This window comes from Nannobrachium achirus (assembly GCF_963921795.1).
Source record: "Nannobrachium achirus genome assembly, chromosome: 8".
Taxonomy (NCBI): Eukaryota; Metazoa; Chordata; class Actinopteri; order Myctophiformes; family Myctophidae; genus Nannobrachium; species Nannobrachium achirus.
The window spans coordinates 52,323,838-52,346,187 of record NC_137817.1 but is presented as its reverse complement, the minus strand read 5'-3'; the positions used below and the strand labels follow the sequence as shown (position 1 = coordinate 52,346,187).

The following is a 22,350-nucleotide window of genomic DNA, read 5'->3' as shown; positions in this document are numbered from 1 at the left end:
ATGACTGTACGTATAACAGAGCATGAGCTCTATCTGTTCAAAGTTCGCACTTTCGAAGGCTTCCTACAGCGCCACCATTTGGCCGATTGCTGTAAAAAATAATAGCACACTTCGCCACTGTAAGCTGAACACATTGATGTTTTTATTTTCATTTTCTGTCTAAGTATGTAGGAGTAGAAAGGAACCGAAGTTTTGAGGAGAACTTGATATGACGGTTAGATATTGTCACTAGAAAAATATTGTTCCTTCGAAACAATTGTGGGCTCGCTTCAAGCCAGAAAACAATGGCTATAAAAGCACAAAATGTCAAGATCGCAGGCAGTGCTCTCTTTGACGTTACTGACGTCAAAGATTGGTCCATTTTGTTCCAAAAATGTGTTGTGCAAAAGTTGACCCGCTGGTGGCGCTATAACAGGCTAATGTGAGAAGGTTGGTATCTGTTCCTTGACCTATTGGGAATGTGCTTGCAAGATTTCACGCACATCCCAGGCTGTGTTCATGATTTGAGGTGTTTTTGGCTTTGGACACTTTATCGCTGCTTGCAGCTATATTTATTATTATTATTTTATAATTTTTTTGTGTGCACTTCATAGGCATGTTAGATAAAGGTCCTTAGATTGCGTGTAGAATGTTTCATGCAAATTGCAAAAAAAATCCTAGAATAAAAACGGGTTTAAGCGTTTTACAAACTGCTCAAAATTATATAGCGCCCCCCTTTGGCCATTTGGGGTAAGATTGGTTTCAGTGATATTTGAACTAACCCTCTACACTATTTTGTCTTGAAAATGTGACTTTGCTTGTATGTTTTAGAGGCAGAAGAATAATTTGCATAAAACTGCAATATTGTTTGAATTATTTAAAAAAGCATGTTTCAATGTTAAAGAAATCCGATCAGACAGATCTTTAGATATCGGTCCAAAGTTCACGTAAAAAAAGTTTTGTGCACGTGACGCGAAAATTCCAGAATAAAAGCGGGTTTACGCGTTTTACAAACTGCTCAAAGTGGCGGAAAATCGAAGGGCGGAGCTTACTTAACAACGACACAGATGTCTTCCGCTCGAGTCAAAGCACGCGTGTAACAAGTTGCGTGTCTTCAAACGAAACGAGTCATGACTTATGCCCGTTTGAAGTTTGAATTTTCAAACGCTTCGTATAGCGCCCCCCTTTGGCCGATTGGAATAAAATCGGTTTCAGTGATACTTTGACTAACCCTCCACATCTTTGCCAAATGCCATGAACGTGTAACTTTGCATGTATGATTTAGAGGGCGAAGAATAATTTGCATAAAACCGCAATATTGATTGAATTATTAAAAAATGATATTTCACTTTAAAAGAAATCCACCGAGATAAATCTGACCGTATTGGTCCAAAGTTCATGTGAAAAAAGTTTTGTGCGCGTAACAAAAAAAACCCAGGAGGAGATAGATTTTTACTGTTTTTCATATAATTCCGAATTGTGGGAGACCTAAAGGTCAGAGGTCAAAAGTTAGAGGGTAAAAGTTGTTCGGCATGAGGAGACGCATAAGTGTATACAGGTTTCATGGCTGTATGTATAACACAGCATGAGCTATACCTGTTCAAAGTTCGCACTTTCGAAGGCTTCCTACAGCGCCACCATTTGGCCGATTGCTGTAAAAAGTAATAGCACACTTCGCCACTGTAAACTGAACACATTGATGTTTTTATTTTCATTTTCTCACTAAGTATGTAGGAGTAGAAAGGAACCGAAGTTTTTTGATACTTGATATGCCTGCCTGATAGATAAATAAATAAATAATGACAATATCTAAAGTGTGCTCGCCTTATAGGCGAGCCCACAATGACAACATCTAAAGTGTGCTCGCCTTATAGGCGAGCCCACAATTATCGTATTTGTATGAACATTTTACCCTTGATGCATGATGCAAGATCAATAATTCCCAAAATGTATGATAATTTCGCAAAAGAATTGTATGAATTTACAAAGTTCCTTGAGTGCTAATTTGGGATCCGGTTTAGCTTCTCAAAATAAGTCAGTAAATCAGTAAATTTGACCCTAGATCTGTACTAAAAACACTGGTCATGCCTTTCCAGTCAAGTTGTGTAAGGTCCAGGAAGTTGCCTGTTTCCACGCAGCATATGTGATGCATTTTTGTCTCGTAGGGGTCTCAAACTAGATTGTTTCTTGGAATAAATATGAAATATAATTATTATGATATCGCATCTGGCAACGTTGTGTGGACCTGTGCCTATCCATGCACTGGTAGCATCATATGAGGGGTCTCGTGCCTGGGGATTCCATCCTCTTTGTATGGTTATAGGTCTTGGTTTTAGCACCATATGACTCTAAAATCCGGTATGGCTGCAGCTTTGGCTCATTAGTGCCTGACTATAGTTGAGTCGGTAGAGTGCTCGCCTTGGTATCACAAGGTTCTGGGGGTTTGATCCCATGGGCACCGCCAACTCTGCATTCTGAGTGTCACAGCTTGGGTGGCCTAGAACGGGGCCATGTGAAAAATGTGGGTTAGAGGTTCTGATTTGGCAACCAGGGAGTGTGTGTGCACAGTTTGGCCGTGACTGGGCCAACGGCGCCGGAGATTAGCTGGTAACAGACTAATCAGACACACGGACGGCCACACGGACGGACGGACGGACGGACGGACGGACGGACGGACGGGGGCGAAAACATTCTCTCCTGACCGAGACAATAATACAAAATTATCTTTAATTTTTTCATTGAGCCCGAGGTCCGTCCTGGCCCGACTAATTAGCATATATTTTAGGCCCTACCCTACCCTAAATGTCAGTTAGGGTTGGGTTCGGGCAGAATTTGAGAACCCTACTCATTAGGACAGGATTTGAGAACATTAGGACAGGACGCCTGTACTGGGACACGCTGAATACACCTGCTGCAAGCCTGCAACAATGTCACAACTTTCCTTAGAACGAATAACAATCCAGAGACAATGTCAACAGACTGAGGAAGAGAGAGAGAGAGAGATAGAGAGAGAGAGAGAGAGAGATACATAGCAGAATAGGGAAAGACAGAAACAAAGTGACATATAGTGGCGATGATCTTTCATCCCCTCATTAGTCGCTGTGTTTTCTTTTTTAGCCCGCCAATGTTTTTGTAAGTCTGTATTTTCAGCACAGAACAGGTTAGCCGTTGATTTGGATGGCGGTGATGTGCAGGGTGTGGTTTGGCCATGAATGTAGCCTTGCGTCCAGCGTCATCACCATACTACATACCTGAGTGACACGCGGTGACGTTCCCACGGACTTTAAGGGACAGACAGACGCAAGGGAAAAACTAAATGGCAACCCCGCCCGTAATCTCTCGGAAATAAGACAAGAAAGCAGCAATGGGTGTGTGTGTCTGTGAGTGAGCAATACTATTTAAAAGTGCAGGTGTGCGTACGTGCGTGTGTGTGTGTGTGAGCACTTGCGTCCGTGCACATCTGTGTAAACTAAGGGTAATTCATACTGCCACGATTTTTCTCTGCACTGTTCTATTGCTTGAATTATTCTGCGTTGTGTGTTTAAAAGGGTGATCTCTTCAAGCTCACAACGCATCACAAACATCACACATTGTGAGCTTGTGGATTGGCTATTTTTGGTATGCAACACACTGTCGTACGACAAAAAGTATAAATCAGGCTTTAAACAAAGGCTTGTGATTATCTAATGAATTACTGCTTTGGAAGTGGCAATGCCAGAAATCAGTTGTGCAGGCACATGCACACATAGATATAAAAGGGGGCTTGAGCCACTGCCCTTTTACCCATCTGTAAAAAGTGCCCTCTCCAGACCATGGATGCAGTTTTCACTATAAAGAAATGCAAATGCCCTTTCTCCATGCCGTACCTGAAGGGAGCATTCAAGAGAATTGCCTAGTCCAAACTCTATTGAACTTGAATGCAGGCAGCATCTTATGTTGAAATAATTGCCCTCTCTTTGTAGAAACCCGGCCATGCCGTTAGGCCACATCTCCAGTATTGACTTGATTATGCTTAGTTCAGTGTGGTATCAAGTACCGAAAACAGCTGACCTCCAAGGTCTGCTATTTTCGATATTTTCACCAAAACATTCTCTGCACGTCCCTGCGGTGGTGGAACGTAAACATGTACACTGTATTTAGTCCCTAGTTGATGTTGGCTATAGTCTGCACTCTCACATCGCAATCAATCAACATCCTCCTTAAGTAGAATTGTAAGGTTGGCTACTTTAACTTAACTTAAATACTATTTCAATTTTTCAATACTCAGATGCAAATATTGTAACTTTTACTCCTCTAAGATTATTTGAAAAAGTTGCTTTGCAGATTTAGATAATTATTAGAAAACATACATTACCCACTTAAGCCCCATTTTATACTTTTGGCTATTCAAAAACAGACGATCTACAAGCTCACAACACACCAGACGCGACATGATGTGAGCTTGTAAATCGACTGTGTGTTTAATTTTTTTTTTACTTTGGTACTGTAAGAACTTTTTGACACCAATACCCTTTAATGTTTCTTACTCAAGTAAACTTTTGAATACGGCCTTTGACTTTGATATTGTAATAACCCAACTTTCACTTAAATAAAACAATCTGAGTATAGCCTCCACCACTGCCAGAAACTAAATCATAATGTCATAAAAATCAACATTGTGTCAGGTCCACAGTCCACTATGATCATGTGAGGTGTTACTAGGGCTTTGCATCCCCACAACACTGAGTACACTAAGTAGTGGTGGAACAATATAAGCAAAAGTATCAATACTGCAATGTAGAAATAGCCTACTCTATTACAAGTAAAAGTCCGGAATTCAAAATGTACTTGAGTAAAAGTATGAAAGTGTTGGCATCAAAATGTACTTAAAGTACCAAAAGTAAAAGTACGACCTACACTTGTAGATCGGCTATTTTCAAATAGCCTAGGTAGGGCTAAAGTGGTTAATGTGTGTTTTGTAAAATTATAATTTATATCCGCAAAGAGTAAAAGTACAACATTTGGATCCGAGATGTAGTGGTGTAGTAGTAGTTGTGGAAATTGGAAATACTCGAGTAAAGTACAAATACCTCAAAATTGTTACTTAAGGACAGTACTTGAGTACATGTAATTAGTTACTTTACACACCACTGCACAAGACCAGAGAGGAAACTCCATGACCTCCATGTCTATCGTCATTATAAAACTGCCAGGCTGAAACTGGCTGATATCCTTTCACATTGTGACCTAGAACGTTGTGTCACACATCACATAGTCATTATGTCAACGAGGCACACTCACACATACCTAGTGAGTACAGTAGCAGCGGTGGAAAGTAACTAAAGTATAGTACATGCACTCAAGTACTGTACTAAGTACACATGATTTAGTTTTTATAACTTTCTTCAGTATTTACAATTGTCAATACTTTTACTTCTACCCCACTACATCTCAGAGCTAATATTGCACTTTTTACTCCACTCCAATTATTCAAAAACTTTAGTTACTAGTTATGTTTTAGATTGTGATTATTATTACAAAACATACATTAACCACTTCAACCTGATATATATCTTGACTGTTTGAAAAGAGACGATCTACAAGCTCACACTAACGCGTCGCAAAATATTTGTATACATTTGAAAACTTGTGAAATGGGACATTTTGCATAACGATTACTTTTACTTTTGACTTGACTGAAACAAGTACTTTTGTACTTTTACGTAAGTACACTTTTAATTCAGGACTTTGTAACAGCGTATTTCTACAGCGCAAGTAAGGGCACCCGCTGGCCTAGAGGTCCAGGCGGATACCACATAGGCTCTGATGCCTGACAGCGTGTCGCTGGTTCGAGTCCTGGTCCTGACGATCGTTGCTGCGTGTCTTTCCCCATTACCTGTCAGTCTACTGTCCTATCAAAAAAGGCATAAAAGCCCAAAAACAAATCTTAAAAAATATATATATATACTTAAAGGGGCACTCCACCACTTTTCAACCTATGTTCATATAATTGGTCCTCACTCAAAAATAGCTTTTTTTTTCTCAGAGGAGGGCTGTGGGCAGGTCAGAAACCCATCGTCTTGTGACATCATCGATTGCCAATCCAGCTTATAGAAACTGCAGGCTTTCTATTCCTGAAAAGTTGCAATTTTAAAGTGGAAGCCATTGTTCTCGCGATAATAAAAATCTAAATATTTTTTTTTCAAAAATATTGATTAATTTTTTTTTTTTTTGGAAAACAAGACGATGGATTCTGAACTTCCCACAGCTCTCCTAGGAGACTTGGACTGAGTAGAAAAAAATTGTGATATTTTATCATGAACATTAGTGAGGACCTATTATATGAAGACAGGTTGAAAAGTGGTGAACTACTCCTTTAAGTAAAACATTTGAGTACTTTTCCCAGCTGTCACATTGCTCATGTCAGCTCAGCATGGCTAATGATCGAGGCCTCACACACATACAGTACCTGGTGACTACAGTAGTCATAGAACTTATTGTAGCAGCTGCTTTCGCTGGCTGCTGCTGGCGGCTTGTTGTGTGTGTTTTTCTCCCCCAAGGCTGGGGGATTCTTAAGAGGTTTTCAGTGCTGCTCATTCCACTGCAGATTATTGACAGACTGCACGTCACAAAGGCGATTCTCTCTCTCTCTCTCTCTCTCTCTCTCTGTCTCTCTCTCTCTCTCTCTCTCTCTCTCTCTCTCTCTCTCTCTCTCTCTCTCTATAATTGCCTAACTCACATTTGAAAGGTTTTCAGGAGAAACAAAACAAAATAAATCACTTTCTGCCTAAGTCACCTACAGTAGATGACTTAGACAGAAAGTAAACTATGTTTTTTTCCCACTAAGTCACGTTTATCTGCCTTTACTTACTTATATCTGCCTTACTCTCTTCTCCTAACATTGCTCATTCACCCTGCCTTATGGCCAATGTTCTCAGAATGTTCTCAGAATGTGTATTACATTCAAAATCATTTCGGCCCAAGCCAAAAACTTGACTTAAAGGGATATTTCACTTTAAAAAAAAAATTTGTTTTGTTTTTTATTGTCTAATCAGGCTTTTGGGAATACTCAGGACAGTTTTTGAAAAATGTTTTGAAAGTGAAGTATCCCTTTAAAGGCACTTTCTGCCTATACGTTATTTTTTAACAAGCATTCTGATTGGCTTAGGACAGGCAATAAGGCACAATGATGCAGCACAACAGTGTTAGCGGACCAAAAAGCGAGTTAGGAAATTATGCTATAGAGGCTAATGATTACAGCCATTGCTCATGATAAACTTAAAGTGGCTCTTGTAGGATTTGAGGAGGTGTCCCCCTTGTGGTCAGACAAATAAATTGCAAAGCAGTGATTGTAGGCCAGGGACTTTTCCCATTGTCGAATGTGCCAAACACCATCTTAGGGTAGTTTTTTGAACGTACACATTGATTGACTGATTAATTGATTGATTGATTGATTGATTGAATACTTTATTAGCAGTTTGCAAAAAAAAAAAAAAAAAAAGGCAAAGAAAAGTACAGTTCTGTTAATGTTACCCTAGCCTCTGGATCCAGGCATTTCACTGTTAACCCTGTTACTTTTTACAGGAGCAAGTTTCAAATAGCAGCCACCTGAAGAGTGGTTTTGAGGGAGAGTAGGGATTTACAGTAGGCTACACTCCTTTAAGACTGTTCGTAGGACATTCCACATTGTTGTGGCCTAGCAGGAGAACAAATGTTCTCCCCAAAAAACGGGATTAGTGGCGCTCCCTCTAGTGTTGTGATTGTGAACGTAATTGATGTCTTTGAAGTTTTAGCATTCAGCGCCCGCCGTGGGAACTATCTGGTTTTTGGGGGGTTTGGGTCGGGAGTGGGGTTTCTTCAGTTTCATACCCATACCAGTAAGACTCCCTAATCGGGAGATAATAGGGGGAATATGGGAAATGGGACAGATCCATGTTGATGACATGACTTTAGAGATACTGTATAACGCTTGGAGTGATTTTAGGCCAACATTTGTGTCCAAAAATGTGTTTAGCAAAAATCGGCCTCATGGTGCATAGAAGAGGGAAATGAGGGGTGGTGGAGGATGTGGTTTGCCAGCCAAGGATTGTGTGTGCGCACAGTAAGTTTGACATGGATAGGGGCAGGGGTAAAAGTGTGACGTGACGGACGGACAGACAGACAGACAGACTGACTGACTGACTGACTGACAGACTGACTGACAGACACACAGCCGGCGGAGGGTCCATTTGGTTCCAATAGTACACTCTCTGAGTTACATACCTTTAAGGGTCCATTTGGTTCCTATCATTTAGCTGGGGACCCCCTGGAACTCCCTCAAGGACCCCTACTCTAATATATTTATCATGCCACGAAAGTCATTATCAATCTCTCAAGCACATAAGGTCTTACCTTTGCTGTCAGCAAGTTGTAGGGACACTTTAGGACATTTTAATAAAATCCAAACTTTGCGTTTCTCCTCTGGCAGTCACTTGCATCGCTTTGTTTACACTCTGTTCACTGCAGGCAGCTGTAAGGCTGTCACATGTGATGGTGTGTCTCATAGAAAAATGCTACCTTAGGGGGGCGCCATTTCACATGAGCACATCAGCGCAGTATGAATGAGTCTGATTAACGCCAGTCTGACGGCAATTAATATTTCACTAGTCCTTACCCGTTCAAAGATATGAGCTCTGAAATGATGTGCAGTGTGTGGGTTATGGGATGTGCACTGTGCACACAGTATATGAGGGATGGAAAGTAACTTTAACTGGTGTTTGCATGATAATATGTAGGAGCATCAATGTAAGAAATACCTGTTTCGTTGATCTCGAAATACCCGTCTCGTCGATCTGCATGATTTATGGACAAAATCTGTAACAGGGCCAGACAACAGACCCCCCCGCCCACCCGCCCGCCTGCACACACACACACACACACACACACACACACACACACACACACACACACACACACACACACACACACCCCCCCCCCCCCCCCCCCCACACACACACACACACACACACACACAGAGAGCTGGTTAAACATGTTGCCTCATGCTAGATGCAGAATAGATATGCCTCAAGCTAGATGCAGAATAGATAGTAGAATAGATTAGCATAAAAATGCTAATATACAGCATATGATTTGTGAAAGTGACAAACGGGCTTCACAGTTATGTTAGGTGTATTCATATGCTAATGGTGATGCGATTTCAGATCAATTGCTCCAGCCACTGAGGAGAAACGCTGTGACAGACACTCACTCAGACAGACAGACACTCAGACAGACAGACAGACATTTGGAAAATTATATGTTTGATAGGGGCCTACATAGCTGCGCGGCGCCCAGCGGCCCAGGCAAACGACGGTCTCGCCTGTGAAATGGGCGGCCCTGCCCTAACCTTTATAAAAGAGTAGACCTACCTGGGAAGAAATGTGTGCTTTCACAGGTCCTGTAAAGCCGAGCCTCTCCACTGATCATTGGTGTGTTTTGTCCAGACAGGGAAACCAGGCATTCCGTGAGGCCATGGCTGCGCTGGAGAACCAGCCGCGGGTCCGAGGTCTGTCCTTCACCTCCTTCCTCATCCTCCCCTTCCAGAGGATCACCAGGCTCAAGCTCCTCGTACAGGTGAGTGCTGGTGGTGTGGTGGAATTCAGATCAATCAATAATCAATGGGAAAATGAGGAGACAAGACAATTTTATTAGGTGGCTGTGGTTATGCTTTATGTAAACACGATATCATGGACAGAAGTACAGTTAACACTCTGGTCAGTGGTAAAGTAGTTCTGCCAAGAAGAATGGTCAGATGCTAGAGTTATACTGTGTGGCTCCAAGGCCTCTGGGACGAGCTGTACCATAACAAGATAGGCTTTACCAAAACAATAGCTACTCAGTCCTAGTGAGACATCTAGGGCTCTATTATGATCCAGGTCTTATACCTTATGCCTTAACTTCTTTGCCTTTTTTTTGTTTTACTATATATACACATTTTTTTAAAATATTTCAAATAGCTGATCTGCAAGCTCACAGCGTGCAGATGTAGATCAGCATTTGAAGTATTTAAAAATGTTTTTCAAAATAGTAAAAAAAAGGCAAAGAAGTTAAGGCATAAGGCATACGACCTGGATCATAATAGAGCCCTAGACTCTTACATGCTATCCAGTATCAATGATGTATCAAAATAACTAGATATTGATATGATCAATGAACACATGATCTACTCTTTGTTTAACATCACACATAAATCAATCATGATAATATATAATTTTGCTTTTAAGTAATACTTTTCCAACCACTGGGCCTTTCAGTATAGATGCATGTAGAATTTGACAAAAACGACAGGAGGAGGCAGTCGTACTGTATGTAGACAAGTGGCTAAGGAATATAAGGAACACCCAGAACAGTACAATAATCTAATCAGTGGCGGAAAGCAACTCTTGTCTATTTACTTAAGTACAGTACTTAAATGGGGTTAATGTTTTCTTTTTCTTCAAAAAAGTGTTGAATAGCTCTATATTTTGCAATCACGGCAGCGTGTTTGTTCTGCAAACATTCTGCATTTAGACATTTTCACTTTGAAAATGTTCATTCAGTATAATGATGATAGGGACACCAGGTGGAACTTGGGGACTTTTTTGGTGTTTAATTCCTTTTAGAAAAAAGTGTATGACTGTACTTGTGCTGTTTGCAATTCTGTTTAATAAAGTATTCAATCAATCAATCAAAGGATAAAAGTGGTTCTTTTCTTTGTACAGAACATCCTGAAAAAGGCAGAGGTGAACTCTGAGAGGGAGCGCAACGCAATCAAAGCACACCAGCTATTGGAGAAGGTAAACAGCCTTCAAGGGGATTATGGGCCATGGTTGGGTTCAACGTGAAGGAAGTTCACACGGTGGCACGGTGTGTGTCACACCTATCTGTGCACTCTGTGGAATGAGGATCCCTGCAATGAGCTCAATTAAGCATGTCACATTCACCTGCAGGCATGAGGTTTTAATTGGTGAATAGATCGACTGTATGAAAGCATACAGAAAACTAGAACTGCACTCTGTTGAGGTGCCAACTTTTACTTGCGCCTTGTGTAACGGAGGTGATCCGAACCTCCCCACCCGGCTTTGAACCCGGGTCTCCCGCGTTAAAGTCCAATATCTTAACCATCACTCCAAAGGGATATACCTATGGAACGAGAGCAGATACTAGACTTTTGAGGCTTCAGGCTGGGGCTGTGACTCTCTCCACCACACTCACCCCCCTTTGACCTCCTCCTACGGGTCACAGCACCAATGTAACGGAGGTGATCCAAACCTCCCCACCCAGCTTTGAACCCGGGTCTCCCGCGTGAAAGTCCAATATCTTAACCATCAGACACTGACATACATACACACGCAGCCGAACGCAGTATTACACGCTCTGCTGGCGCAAGGCGCAAGTAATGATAAATACATAGGCCTACATACAGTAGCATAAAAGGTTTTACCATACATAAATTGCAGCAGAGTCTGTGGTATGCCTAAAGGCCGGATTATAACCAGATATGGACATGCCCAAGCCTGACATTGTCACAGAATGATAGGTACAAATCGCCATGCTCAAATTGGCCAGATTATTATTACAAATATGTACATGAGGTAGGCGGATTAGACGATGGATTTATTTCACCCACATAATAAACCGGACATTGTTTTATTTATTTTTGAGCGGTGCTAGCCGCTCCTACATCTGGCTTTGTGTGTCCCTATGTCCGTAGTATGAGACATGTGTCCTTATGTCCGTAGTATGAGACATGTGTCCTTATGTCCGTAGTATGAGACTAACGTCACACAAGATTAATGTCATAGAAAGTACATCAGCACAGCAGATGCCATGGGCAGAACAGCCCATACAAGGAGAAATGCAGGTGTGTCGTGTTTGATACCATGCGAAGTGAGCAGTACACCGGTGCGATTGTTTTTATTTTTTTAATAAATACTATGTATGATTCATCATTCCTAATAGTGTGAATTTCTGTCCACAACAGATTGTGTCCGAGTGTAATGAGGGGGTGAGGAAGATGAGTCGCACGGAGGAACTCATCACAATCGACAAAACACTGGAATTTAAGTCCAAGGTATTCAAAAGTCGCATCACATTTCATACGGTCACAATCCTTTAGGAACCAAGTGGATCTCGCTTGCAACTACAACTACTAAAGTATAACTTCTAATTCAGATAAAGCAGAATGTTACTCAGCCTCTGAGGTCTCTGATGAAGATACTGGGCGGATCAAAGTCATCTTACTATCTGAATTAAATGTTCTAGATGTATGGGCTCAATCTGCAGTATATGGTTTCACTAAGACTGTTTAAAAAGTGTCAAGTAGACACTAAGCACAACTTTGCACAAGCCTTGTAACACAATTGACCAAATATCTGTGATTATATAATGTATATACACTGATTATTATATTATAATCTGTGAATGTATCTGTGATGATCCTAGCAAACCTTTTCTTTTAACACTGCACCTGTGCCGCCTGTTAACCCTTGCAGTCCGTGGCTATCATCTCTCACTCCCGCTGGCTGCTGAGGAAGGGTGAAGTGCAGCAGATGAACGGGCCCAAGAGCACTAGGACCATGCGCAGCCGCAAGCTCTACCATCCTGTCTACCTGTTCCTGTTCAACAACCTGCTGCTCATCACCAAGCGCATCTCCAGGTCGGGCATCGTGTTCACCTTAATGTGTCACCCATTCATTTGCAAAGAGGAGGCGTTAATCTAGCCTGTTTTCTTTTTGAAATTATACTAGTCCTGTACCCGGGGGTATGCACACTCACAGTATATGAGGGATTGAATGTATGTGTCTCAGAAGTAATGTTGGAGAACCCAGACCGTTGCCCGTTGGGCAGAACAGTCACCATTGATGTCCAGTCGTGCAATACCCGTTGTATCAGACTGTGATGTCAGTATGACGTCAGAGTATGAAGTCAGCATACAGACAGATAGCCCTGGTGGCGACACAGCTGACACTGTTTATTATCAGTGATGTCAGCATGCAGACAGACAGTGGCCCTCATCTCCAAATTTGGGCATTGTTTCAGCATGCGGCTGTTACCGTGGTGGCCACACTGTTTAGTATCAGTGATGTCAGCATGCAGACAGACGGACGGACGGACGGACGGACGGACGGACGGACGGACGGACGGACATTCGTTAAATTAATAGTTAGATATAATTCTAAATGCAGGATATTCAAATAATGTGGGGGGAAAGGTACAGTTTACTTATGTTTTAATTTGAGTTGGGGTTAACTTATACATAATAACTAATATGTTTCATAAATGTTTGAACAACTAAATCTGCTCCACCCCAACACTCAACAGTTGAGCAGTTCTGTGATGTCATGAGTGGAGGAAGTCCACTCGTAAACACACAGAAGCTCTTTTTAAAACAAATACAAGGAGTCTTATATCAATCAATCAATATGTATTAAATTTAACCTCTCACAACAGTAGAGAGCATTGCACCTATATGTGGTTTTGACTGCTTTGTCTGCTGTCTGGACAAAACCAATGCCAAAATGGTAATTCTTCTATAAAAAAAAAAAAGAAAAAACATCCAGCTGGGAGTTGGGAGGTTTTGGCCGGAGCGCATTTTACTACTTTTCAATGGTTCAATATATTTTAAGCAACACATAGACATAAAGGGTATTCAATAGCATTGATTTGAAGAAACAAAGAGGGCAGGTGGGGTTAGCTGGCTTGGCAGCTTTTCTCTTTTTATTTTACTTATGTGCTTCTACACCTTTTATCAAAAACATTATTTGTTTTAACCAAATAATACCAGTAAGACTCCCTAATCGGGAGATAAGCGACCGTAGGTCGCTTATCTCCACAAATAGGGCAAAAATTTGTTTTTCCAAAACCTTCCTGATCCATGTTGATGACATGAGTGTAGACATGCTGTGTAGTGATTTTCGTGATTTTAGGGCAAAATCTGTAGGAGCAGTGTCCAAAAATGTGTTTTTAAAAATCGGCCTGAAGGTGGTGCTATATGGGACAGATTCATGTTGATGGGATGAGTGTAGACATACTGTGTAGCGATTTGCGTGATTTTAGGGCAAAAACTGTAGGAGCAGTGTCCAAAAATGTGTTTTAAAAATCGGCCTGAAGGTGGCGCTAGAAGAGGGCCATGTGAGAAATGAGGGGTGGGGTCTCTGCGTTGCCTTGGCGGACGAATAGGTACCGGCCCCGGCTCTCCCGGACGCTCCTAGCCCGAGTTACGGCATTTTATGTGAGCTGCAGTGGAGGGGGTCCTCCACTGGGGGCGCCACCACTTTTGCATCCGTTCTGGAGCACCAGGAGTGGGTGGTCCCCAGGAATTCCCCGTGAGCAGCCCCATTGGGGTGGTCATTTGGTCATTTTGGCACATTTGGTCATTTTTGACACCTGGGGGTCCCCCAGGGACCTGGGGGTCCCTGAAGCTCCGGGGGTCCTTGGAGGTTGTAGTTTGGCAGGTAAGGAGTGTGTGTGCAAAATTTGGCATGGATGGGGGCAACGGTTGTGGAGATATGAGCAGGGCAAAAGTGTGACGTGTGACGTGTGACGGACGGAGAGACAGACAGACAGACAGACAGACAGCCGGTGGAGGTTTTGGTAGTAAATGCGACCTACGGTCGCAATCACTTACCCTCCCGTTTAAGCCATTGCTACTGTATATAATTAGGCCTATATGAAAAAGGAAAGTGATATATATTTATTTTTAGACATGGAACAGTATTTATATATCAGTAGTTGACCCTTATCTGTTGCCCTACCGTTAACAGCGGGGAGAAGTTCCAGGTTCTCGACTGGTGCACGCGTGCCATGCTGAGGACAGAAGACATGGAGGACCAGGGACAGCAGCTGGCCAACGTCTTCAACCTGAAGCTGCTGGAGAACCAGGAGGAGCGTCAGGTCAGCTACATGCTGAAGACCACCAGCATGTGAGTATCTCTGGGTCCACACAGCCAACATCAGTCTGGGCAACAACAATTATAGGGTTGACAACTACCTGAAATCCTGTGGTGGACAAAAAGTACTACATTCAGTGGTGTGAGTTCAGCAAAAGCTACGGTATGGCAACATGACTGGTGTCTTGAACGCGTGACTTCGCGCCCATGCATGACACCAGTCATGTTGCCATACCTTAGCAACAGGTGCTTATAAAAAAATGTGTTGCTGCTGCTGTAATTAACAATAATACATTGCACCTGTGCTGACCTACTGAACAGGGGAATAAACCATTTGTCAAGATGGGGAGGATACAAGTACAAAATAATACCTTGTGAAAGCCAACATTTTGTTCTAATTTGCATTATTAGTTTAAAGTAATTTTATTAAACAGAATAATCAATGCAGATAGTCATAGAGACATTCGTGAATTTATTTTAAGAAGTATTTATTTTTTCCCCCCCTGGAGCCAAGGTATGGCAGCTGACATACCTTGCCATACCCAATTCATCCTTTGTCAGCCTTTTGATTGGTCCCTGACCAATCAAAAGGCTCTTTCTGCCTTGTCCCGCCCTGGTTATGCTTTTTTTATGTTGAATTAGCTAAAACATAATTTTTGGATAAATAAAAACATTTAAAAACATGCCCAGTCACTATATGGCACCTGAGAAGCTCCTTTTTACTGAAACCAAGTTTAAAATGAGAATTGAATACACAGAATAACAATAAGAAGCAACTGAATTTCAATGGTAGTGGATGGAGAGAAAGGACTTTTGTCCCACCAAGACACAGCAACCAATGGATGCGAAGAGTTGACAAAGGGTGAATTGACACATAGATAGATAGATAGATAGATACCTTTATTATCCCAAGGGGGAAATTCAGTTGTCCAGTTGTAGCACCTCTGACGTGTTTCAGTATTTATACGCGCCTTAATATTGATCAATCCAAAATGTCTGGTCTTGACAGGAGTGAAAAGCTGCGGTGGATTTGTGCTCTCACTCCTAACCGGCGCACCCGTTTTATGTCGACCAGCGCCCATCAACCAGGTGAGACACACGTGTCACCACACACCCACCACAGTGGACAGTCCACTGCATAATCAGTGGTGGAAGTACTCCCATCTTCATATTATTGGTCCTCACAAATGCTTATGATAAGCTGGTAAATTGTTCTGCTCGTCTGTGTCTCATAGAAGGGCTGTGGACACTTCATAAACTGCCTATCTGTGACATTATTGTTTGGCAGATATATAGATTTTTAAACAAGATTTCAAATGTTTTCATTCGATTTTTTATTAACGTGAGAAGTTCCATTAGCAATATCATGCACATTTTCCAAGAATAGAAAATCGGTGAAGTCGTACTTTGAGTAGCAATGCCACAAGTAAAAGGTCTGTATTAGAACTTTTACTTAAAGTACAAGAGTATTGGCATCAAAATATATGCACAACTACCAAAGCAGATCCACAACGCAACACGATGCATTGGGGGCTTGTAGTTCAGCTATTTTCGACTTCTTCTTTGCCTTTTTTTTTCAAAAGAAAAATAGCTGATCTACAAGCTCACATAATGTGTCGATGTAGATCGGCTATTTGAAGTATTTAAAAATGTTTTTCAAAATAAGGGATAAGGGGTAAGGCATGGACGAAAGGGCCCTATAAACTAAACCCATAAGTAGAGTAACAAGTAGCACCATATAACGAGCACAGTCATCCATTGCATCCATCTGCAGTGCAGATAGAAGTGCCTCGCTCCTCTGAATGCTAATTGTGTGCTATGTCTCAGACTCTCCCCAGGTACAGTGCATTCAGTCATACTCGTCCCAGGAACCAGACGAGCTTTCCATCGAGATGGCTGACATCCTGAACATCCTGGAGAAAACAGATGACGGTGGGTTCACTCTGTGTACACTCTTGGATATCTCATCATTACAGAGAACTTTAAAACCACTTAAACCACTTTATTCTTTTAATTCTTTTTTATTTTTTTAGGAAAACAGTAAACAGATGATATACTGTAGGAGGGAAAATGTGCCAGGAGGAGGCAAGAAGCCCAAAGGTTCTATACGAGGCCTCCATCTATGCATAACACAATAATACTAGGGCTGGGATGCGATTAAAAAAATTAATCGAATTAATTACAGGCTTTGTAATGAATTAATCGCAATTAATCGCAATTTAATCGCATATTAATATTTGATCCGAGAAGCTTTTTTTTTTTCAAGTAAAACACATTTTGTTGTATGAGTTAATCAACGAGCAAAGCGCTCTCATCGGCTACTTCTCCCTTTGCGTTTGTTGTCTCTTCTTGGTTGGTGCATCGCTATGATCGGTAAGCCCGAAACTGAAGGTTCTGTGGTGCAAAAACTAAGTGCAATTAAAATGTGTTAATTTAATCGCGTTAATTAGTTACGTTTCTGTAATTAATTAATCGCAATTAATCAGTTAAAGTACCAGCCCTAAATAATACATAAATAAAAGAGTAGAACATGATAACAGTATGTTGTTGACAGAGAGAGAGAGACATGTTAGTATTGGCATTAAAGGGACACAGGCAGACAGACCTCGTTCCCAGCGGGCATCGGCCTATAAAGCAAAGCAATGATGTTTTGAAAATCAAACGAGATAGGATTTGGAAAACCATACCGTCACATCACCATAAATGTTACTGTTAATGTTAGACTGTTACGAAAAAAAAACAGAAGAGGCTATTGGAGAACATGATTTGGATGGGGACACATGATCTGATGCAGGACAATGTCACTATGACAGAAAGAGACGAGATGGCTCTGTTCCACACCAAATACTCTGTTGCCACACTCATTCATTCGCCCCATGAATCCCAAATGGAAGTGGGGGAATGTGTTGTGAAATAAAAAGTCAGATTCTAAGACTGGAATTAGGGAAAAAGCCTTTTTTACATTATCTTAGTAAAACCATTCCATGATTTCCCCCTGCCCACACACTTTGTCCGAGTCTGAGAATCTAAATATCATGCACGTCCTGTTACAAGCTGGAGAACAACATACAAACCATGGAATTTCCTCATCAACAAATATTACGCATTGTGTTCTTCTCCACCTCCATGTTGCTGAAACTATCTTCCTCCTCTTCTCGTGTCCCTCTCCAGGCTGGATGATGGGCGAGAGGCTCCATGACGGGGAGCGGGGCTGGTTCCCCTGCCGGGTGGTAGAGATGATTCAGAGCAAGGAGGTCCGGGCTCAGAACCTGAGGGAGGTCCAGAGGATCCACCTGGCGCAGGGCGGGGGCGCTCCCACCGGGGCCAGGATGGGCTACAGGGGGGGCAGCCGCAACCCAAAGACCTCCAGCTACTCGGGCACTTTCGCCGATCAAGTGGAGGACGTGGTGTGAAGAAGCACTGGCGGAGAACGAACAAGAGCCGTATTCCTTGAAGGCGAACGTGAATTATTGCACGACTTCCAGCCCCCGGTGGTTTACCAAGCTCTCATTGTGCAGTGACATCACTCTGTTTCGTTTTCTTCCGAGTAGCGCCAGAGACTGGAATCTCGGGCATCTCGGAATTATACACTCGACTCAACGGAAAAGAACTTGAAGAATTTGGCTCCTCAAAACCTGCATGCTTAATGTTTAAATGAACTTCCGTTGAAATCATCTTACTGTATGTGGGGCCAGTGTGGTCTGTGTCATGAGGAGTAGAATGAAGCTCAGTCAGGCCAGGAGCTACGCATGACGGAACCGAAGAGAACCATGAAGGGTCCTTGAGGAGACTAGCATGTGAATGTACTGTAACCACGCCTCAATTGCATGGGTGTATTGTATCTGACAAAATAAAATAAAACTGACGCGCTTTACTTGAGAATCAAATCCCTTTGAGCAATGACTTGTAAATCTCCTTGTGTAAAGCCATACTCAGAGATAAAAAAATTATAATAATGCTGGTATTGAATGGAAATTAGACGGTGAATGTATCACAAATCTCTGTTAAGTAATAAAGTAATGCAACGGTCAAGGTTGTGTAACTGAAATGGGAATGATGAACATGGCTTTTGGGGCCGGATCCCACGCCAACTTTAATACACGGCACATACACGCACGCATGCAAACACACACACACACACACACACACACACACACACACACACACACACACACACACACACACACACACACACACACACACACACACACACACACACACACACACACCTGGGACAACCAGTTCAACGCAAAAACATGCCACAAACCTGTTGCATGTTCACAAAATGTACCGGCATACTGGAACTTGGACACAGCACAATGAAAAAGCATGCCAGTGGAACCTGTGTGTATGAACATGTGTAAATGTGTACATTGTAAGCCTTCGATGTTCAAAGTGACAAGCTAATAATTTACGAATAATTGTCTCATTTCATTTTGTAAGGAATAATTTATTGTTAATAAAAAATGAATCAGAAACGTGCATGATTTATACTTGTTTTTGTATGGAACTGGAGTACGTTAATCTGATCTTATTCCATCCATTAACCAGTGGTAGAGGTGGAAAAAAGAAAAGTAAATTTCTAGGGAGTTAGCTCTGACCAGAGGGGGTTGGATCTAGTGACTGTTTGCATTTTTGCAGAAGCACATTATTGACACTCTGTGGAGATGTCTCCGCCATTATGAAGGACATGTTTAACCAAGAAAAAGGAATCTTCGAGTCTACAAAAAAAAACGATTTAGAGTAAAATCCCACCGCTCGCGTTCGGAGCCACCTAGGGCTTGAGGAAAAAGAAAAAAAGTATAAACTACCAATGGAATATCAGATTAAAGTAATAAAACGGCTAGTTTGGATTCGGAATTCTCCTTTAACTTTCATTCTAGTTGAATAACAATAATATGAACCTTGAGGATGTCTGTAAACTAAGGTTCATGGAATTGTGTCACAGCATTATTACAATTAGGCCTACAATAGACGTTTAGCAGTCACTCCGTTTTCTTTGAACCCCATTGCATAGGGATGTTGACCTCTGAACAGCATAAATGTCAATAAATCAATAGAGACCAAATCAAACTACAATTTCATTGTTGATTATTGCTACAGTGTGCCTACAGCATATCAGTTGCCATTGTATTTTTCATCCATACATTACTCATATTACATTATTATTACACCTTAATGTTACACTTACTCATTTTTATCATTACTCTCCCAATACCTTTTACGATACTAAAATTACAGCCCTACAGTCACTCACTAAAACACAGTTTGGAATATATTCATAACATTTTGCCTATCAATGATGACACCTTGGTGGACAATTTCTCAATTCACTATATATGTTTTCAATGAGGTCTTGAGGCTCATTCACTATTCAGAATGCACATTTTCCATAGGCTTTTTCAGTCATCTTTTGATTATTTTCCTAGGTAAGTGATCACAGCAGGACAATTTGGTAAGAGAAATGTGATGTTTTACACTGCATTTGTGAATTCTCAGGGGTTAGCTGACATTTGGTGGGTCAGGAGTAGCCACAATCATTGTAGTTCCAATTTGGGCATACATTTTAGGCTGACTTTTCCCCCTGGACCCCCCTGGAGTTCAAGAGGTTAAAAGTAAAACATGGGTGGGCAGAGCTGTTTCCTTGTTTTTGTCACTTTAGATTTGGAGAGAGAGAGAGAGAGAGAGAGAGAGAGAGAGAGAGAGAGAGAGAGAGAGAGAGAGAGAAACCTATAATTATGATTATAGGTTACATTACTGTAGTACTCTGACCCTCATCCACCAAGGGCAACTAAAAGGTGCGCGATCAGAGTAAATGGTATCAACGTCTTTGATGCGATGCAAAAGTGTGGTCCAGCCAACACCAGCTTGGGACTCCTGGAACTCTCCACACTCTCCTATCTAACACCAGGGTCTTGAGCTCTACACTACAGTGTTGTTAGCTGAGCTATCACGCCGCAGTGCATTTACATATTTGGTGCGCTTCTTGCCTTTGCTTAGCAACGTCAGAAATTATTTTGTGGGCTACAAATACCAGGTAAACATCAAACATGGTAGTAGTAGTAGTAGTAGTAGTAGTATATTATCAATTTACTTTCTCCAGTATATAAAAGGAAATCTTGAAATGATATAACAGTCTTGACAAAAAAATACATCCTTTTGCATTCCAAAGACCAAACTGTTTTTAAAACACTGCTGCCCCACAGTGTGCATTTAATGTACTGCAGTAGTGGACAGGGCTGGTTTCCCATGTCAGGCTACCAGCAAGAGCCTGTCGAGTAAAAGAAGCCATGCAACACTATATGTTGTCAAAGAGTGATTCAGGATGCTCTGTCTAGATAGAATGATCTTTCTTACTTGAATTGGAAGCCTGATGGTTTGTGAATTTTACATATTATGATTTATTATGATTGTGTCTGCACACTCATGGCAAGGACAAATTTTAACGTATGTTTTCTCATGCCGATAAAGCTCTTTGAATATTATTATTATTATTTACTTTACTGAAGTATTTCCAATTTTCAATATCTCCATTGCATCTTAGAGGCTATTGTACTTTTACTCCACTACAATTATTTTAAAACTTGAGTTAGGCTACTTTACTGTAGATTTTGATAATTATTACAAAACATACAATAACCACTTCAACCCTATATGCCAGCCATTTAAAAATAGCCAATCTACAAACTCACGATGCGTTGCAATGTCTCTTATGGACGCATTTTCTCTATGTTCAGCATGCATATTGACATGTATGGTTATGCTTATAACATGAATTCCCAGTCACACATACGTAAAATGTACCAATAAAGTGTCACAAACAGAGAAGCAAGCTTTGGTAATTTATTTGAACATTCACCTGAGCCCTGCCACGAGGGCTCAGCACTTTTTTAATTAAATCATCAGAGTTAGTATAAAAAAGAGACAGTACAGTAGGTATAGGTTTCTACATTATTACAGACCATTGCTCAAATACAATGTATGTGTTATGTGAGATGTCACTCAGGTTCATTGGCCAGTCAAATAGGGTTCACTTCTTGAGTAAGACCCTCTATATCAGGGGTCTTCTTGTTTTTTGTTTTTTTCCCTTCTTCTCCTTGCATCATCTCTAGCCTATAGAGATGAAGAAGGGACTCCCACTACACATTGTATAACATTATGTTGCAGATGATTTTCCCCCCTAGATTTCATAGATAGCTTCACGGACTTATTTAAAGGGGCCCCACCATGCTTTTCAAAAATATATATTTTATATAAATATTGGTCCATAATACGGTTTTAGTCTGAACAACCACTCGGATATTTACATTTTATGATCTGTCTGTCTCTAATTCCAAGCCATTTCAGATGCAATACCAAAATGCTCTTTTAGTGGGAGAAATATGTGAAAAAGGTGTTCACTTCCGGCAGAAAGCGTGAAAATTTGCACCTAGGGGTATTTTTGTGCGCTGAATTCAAAAATTGACGGTCCCAAGCACTTTTC

The 22,350-nt window shown here is 41.4% G+C and overlaps 1 protein-coding gene across 3 annotated transcripts in view; it reads left to right on the top strand.

Moving 5' to 3' along the window:
• The window catches only part of ngef (neuronal guanine nucleotide exchange factor), a 75,909-nt gene extending 56,818 nt beyond the window's left edge, over positions 1-19,091 (top strand). For all 3 annotated transcript variants that reach the window (XM_080732144.1, XM_080732145.1, XM_080732146.1), the window contains exons 8-15: positions 9,441-9,570; positions 10,698-10,772; positions 11,960-12,049; positions 12,471-12,634; positions 14,742-14,900; positions 15,877-15,956; positions 16,695-16,799; positions 18,039-19,091. In XM_080732144.1, the coding sequence (XP_080588270.1) occupies positions 9,441-9,570; positions 10,698-10,772; positions 11,960-12,049; positions 12,471-12,634; positions 14,742-14,900; positions 15,877-15,956; positions 16,695-16,799; positions 18,039-18,280 (1,045 nt within the window). In that variant the 3' untranslated portion in view covers positions 18,281-19,091. The remainder of the gene's footprint in view (positions 1-9,440; positions 9,571-10,697; positions 10,773-11,959; positions 12,050-12,470; positions 12,635-14,741; positions 14,901-15,876; positions 15,957-16,694; positions 16,800-18,038) is intronic.
• The last annotated feature ends 3,259 nt before the right edge of the window (positions 19,092-22,350 follow it).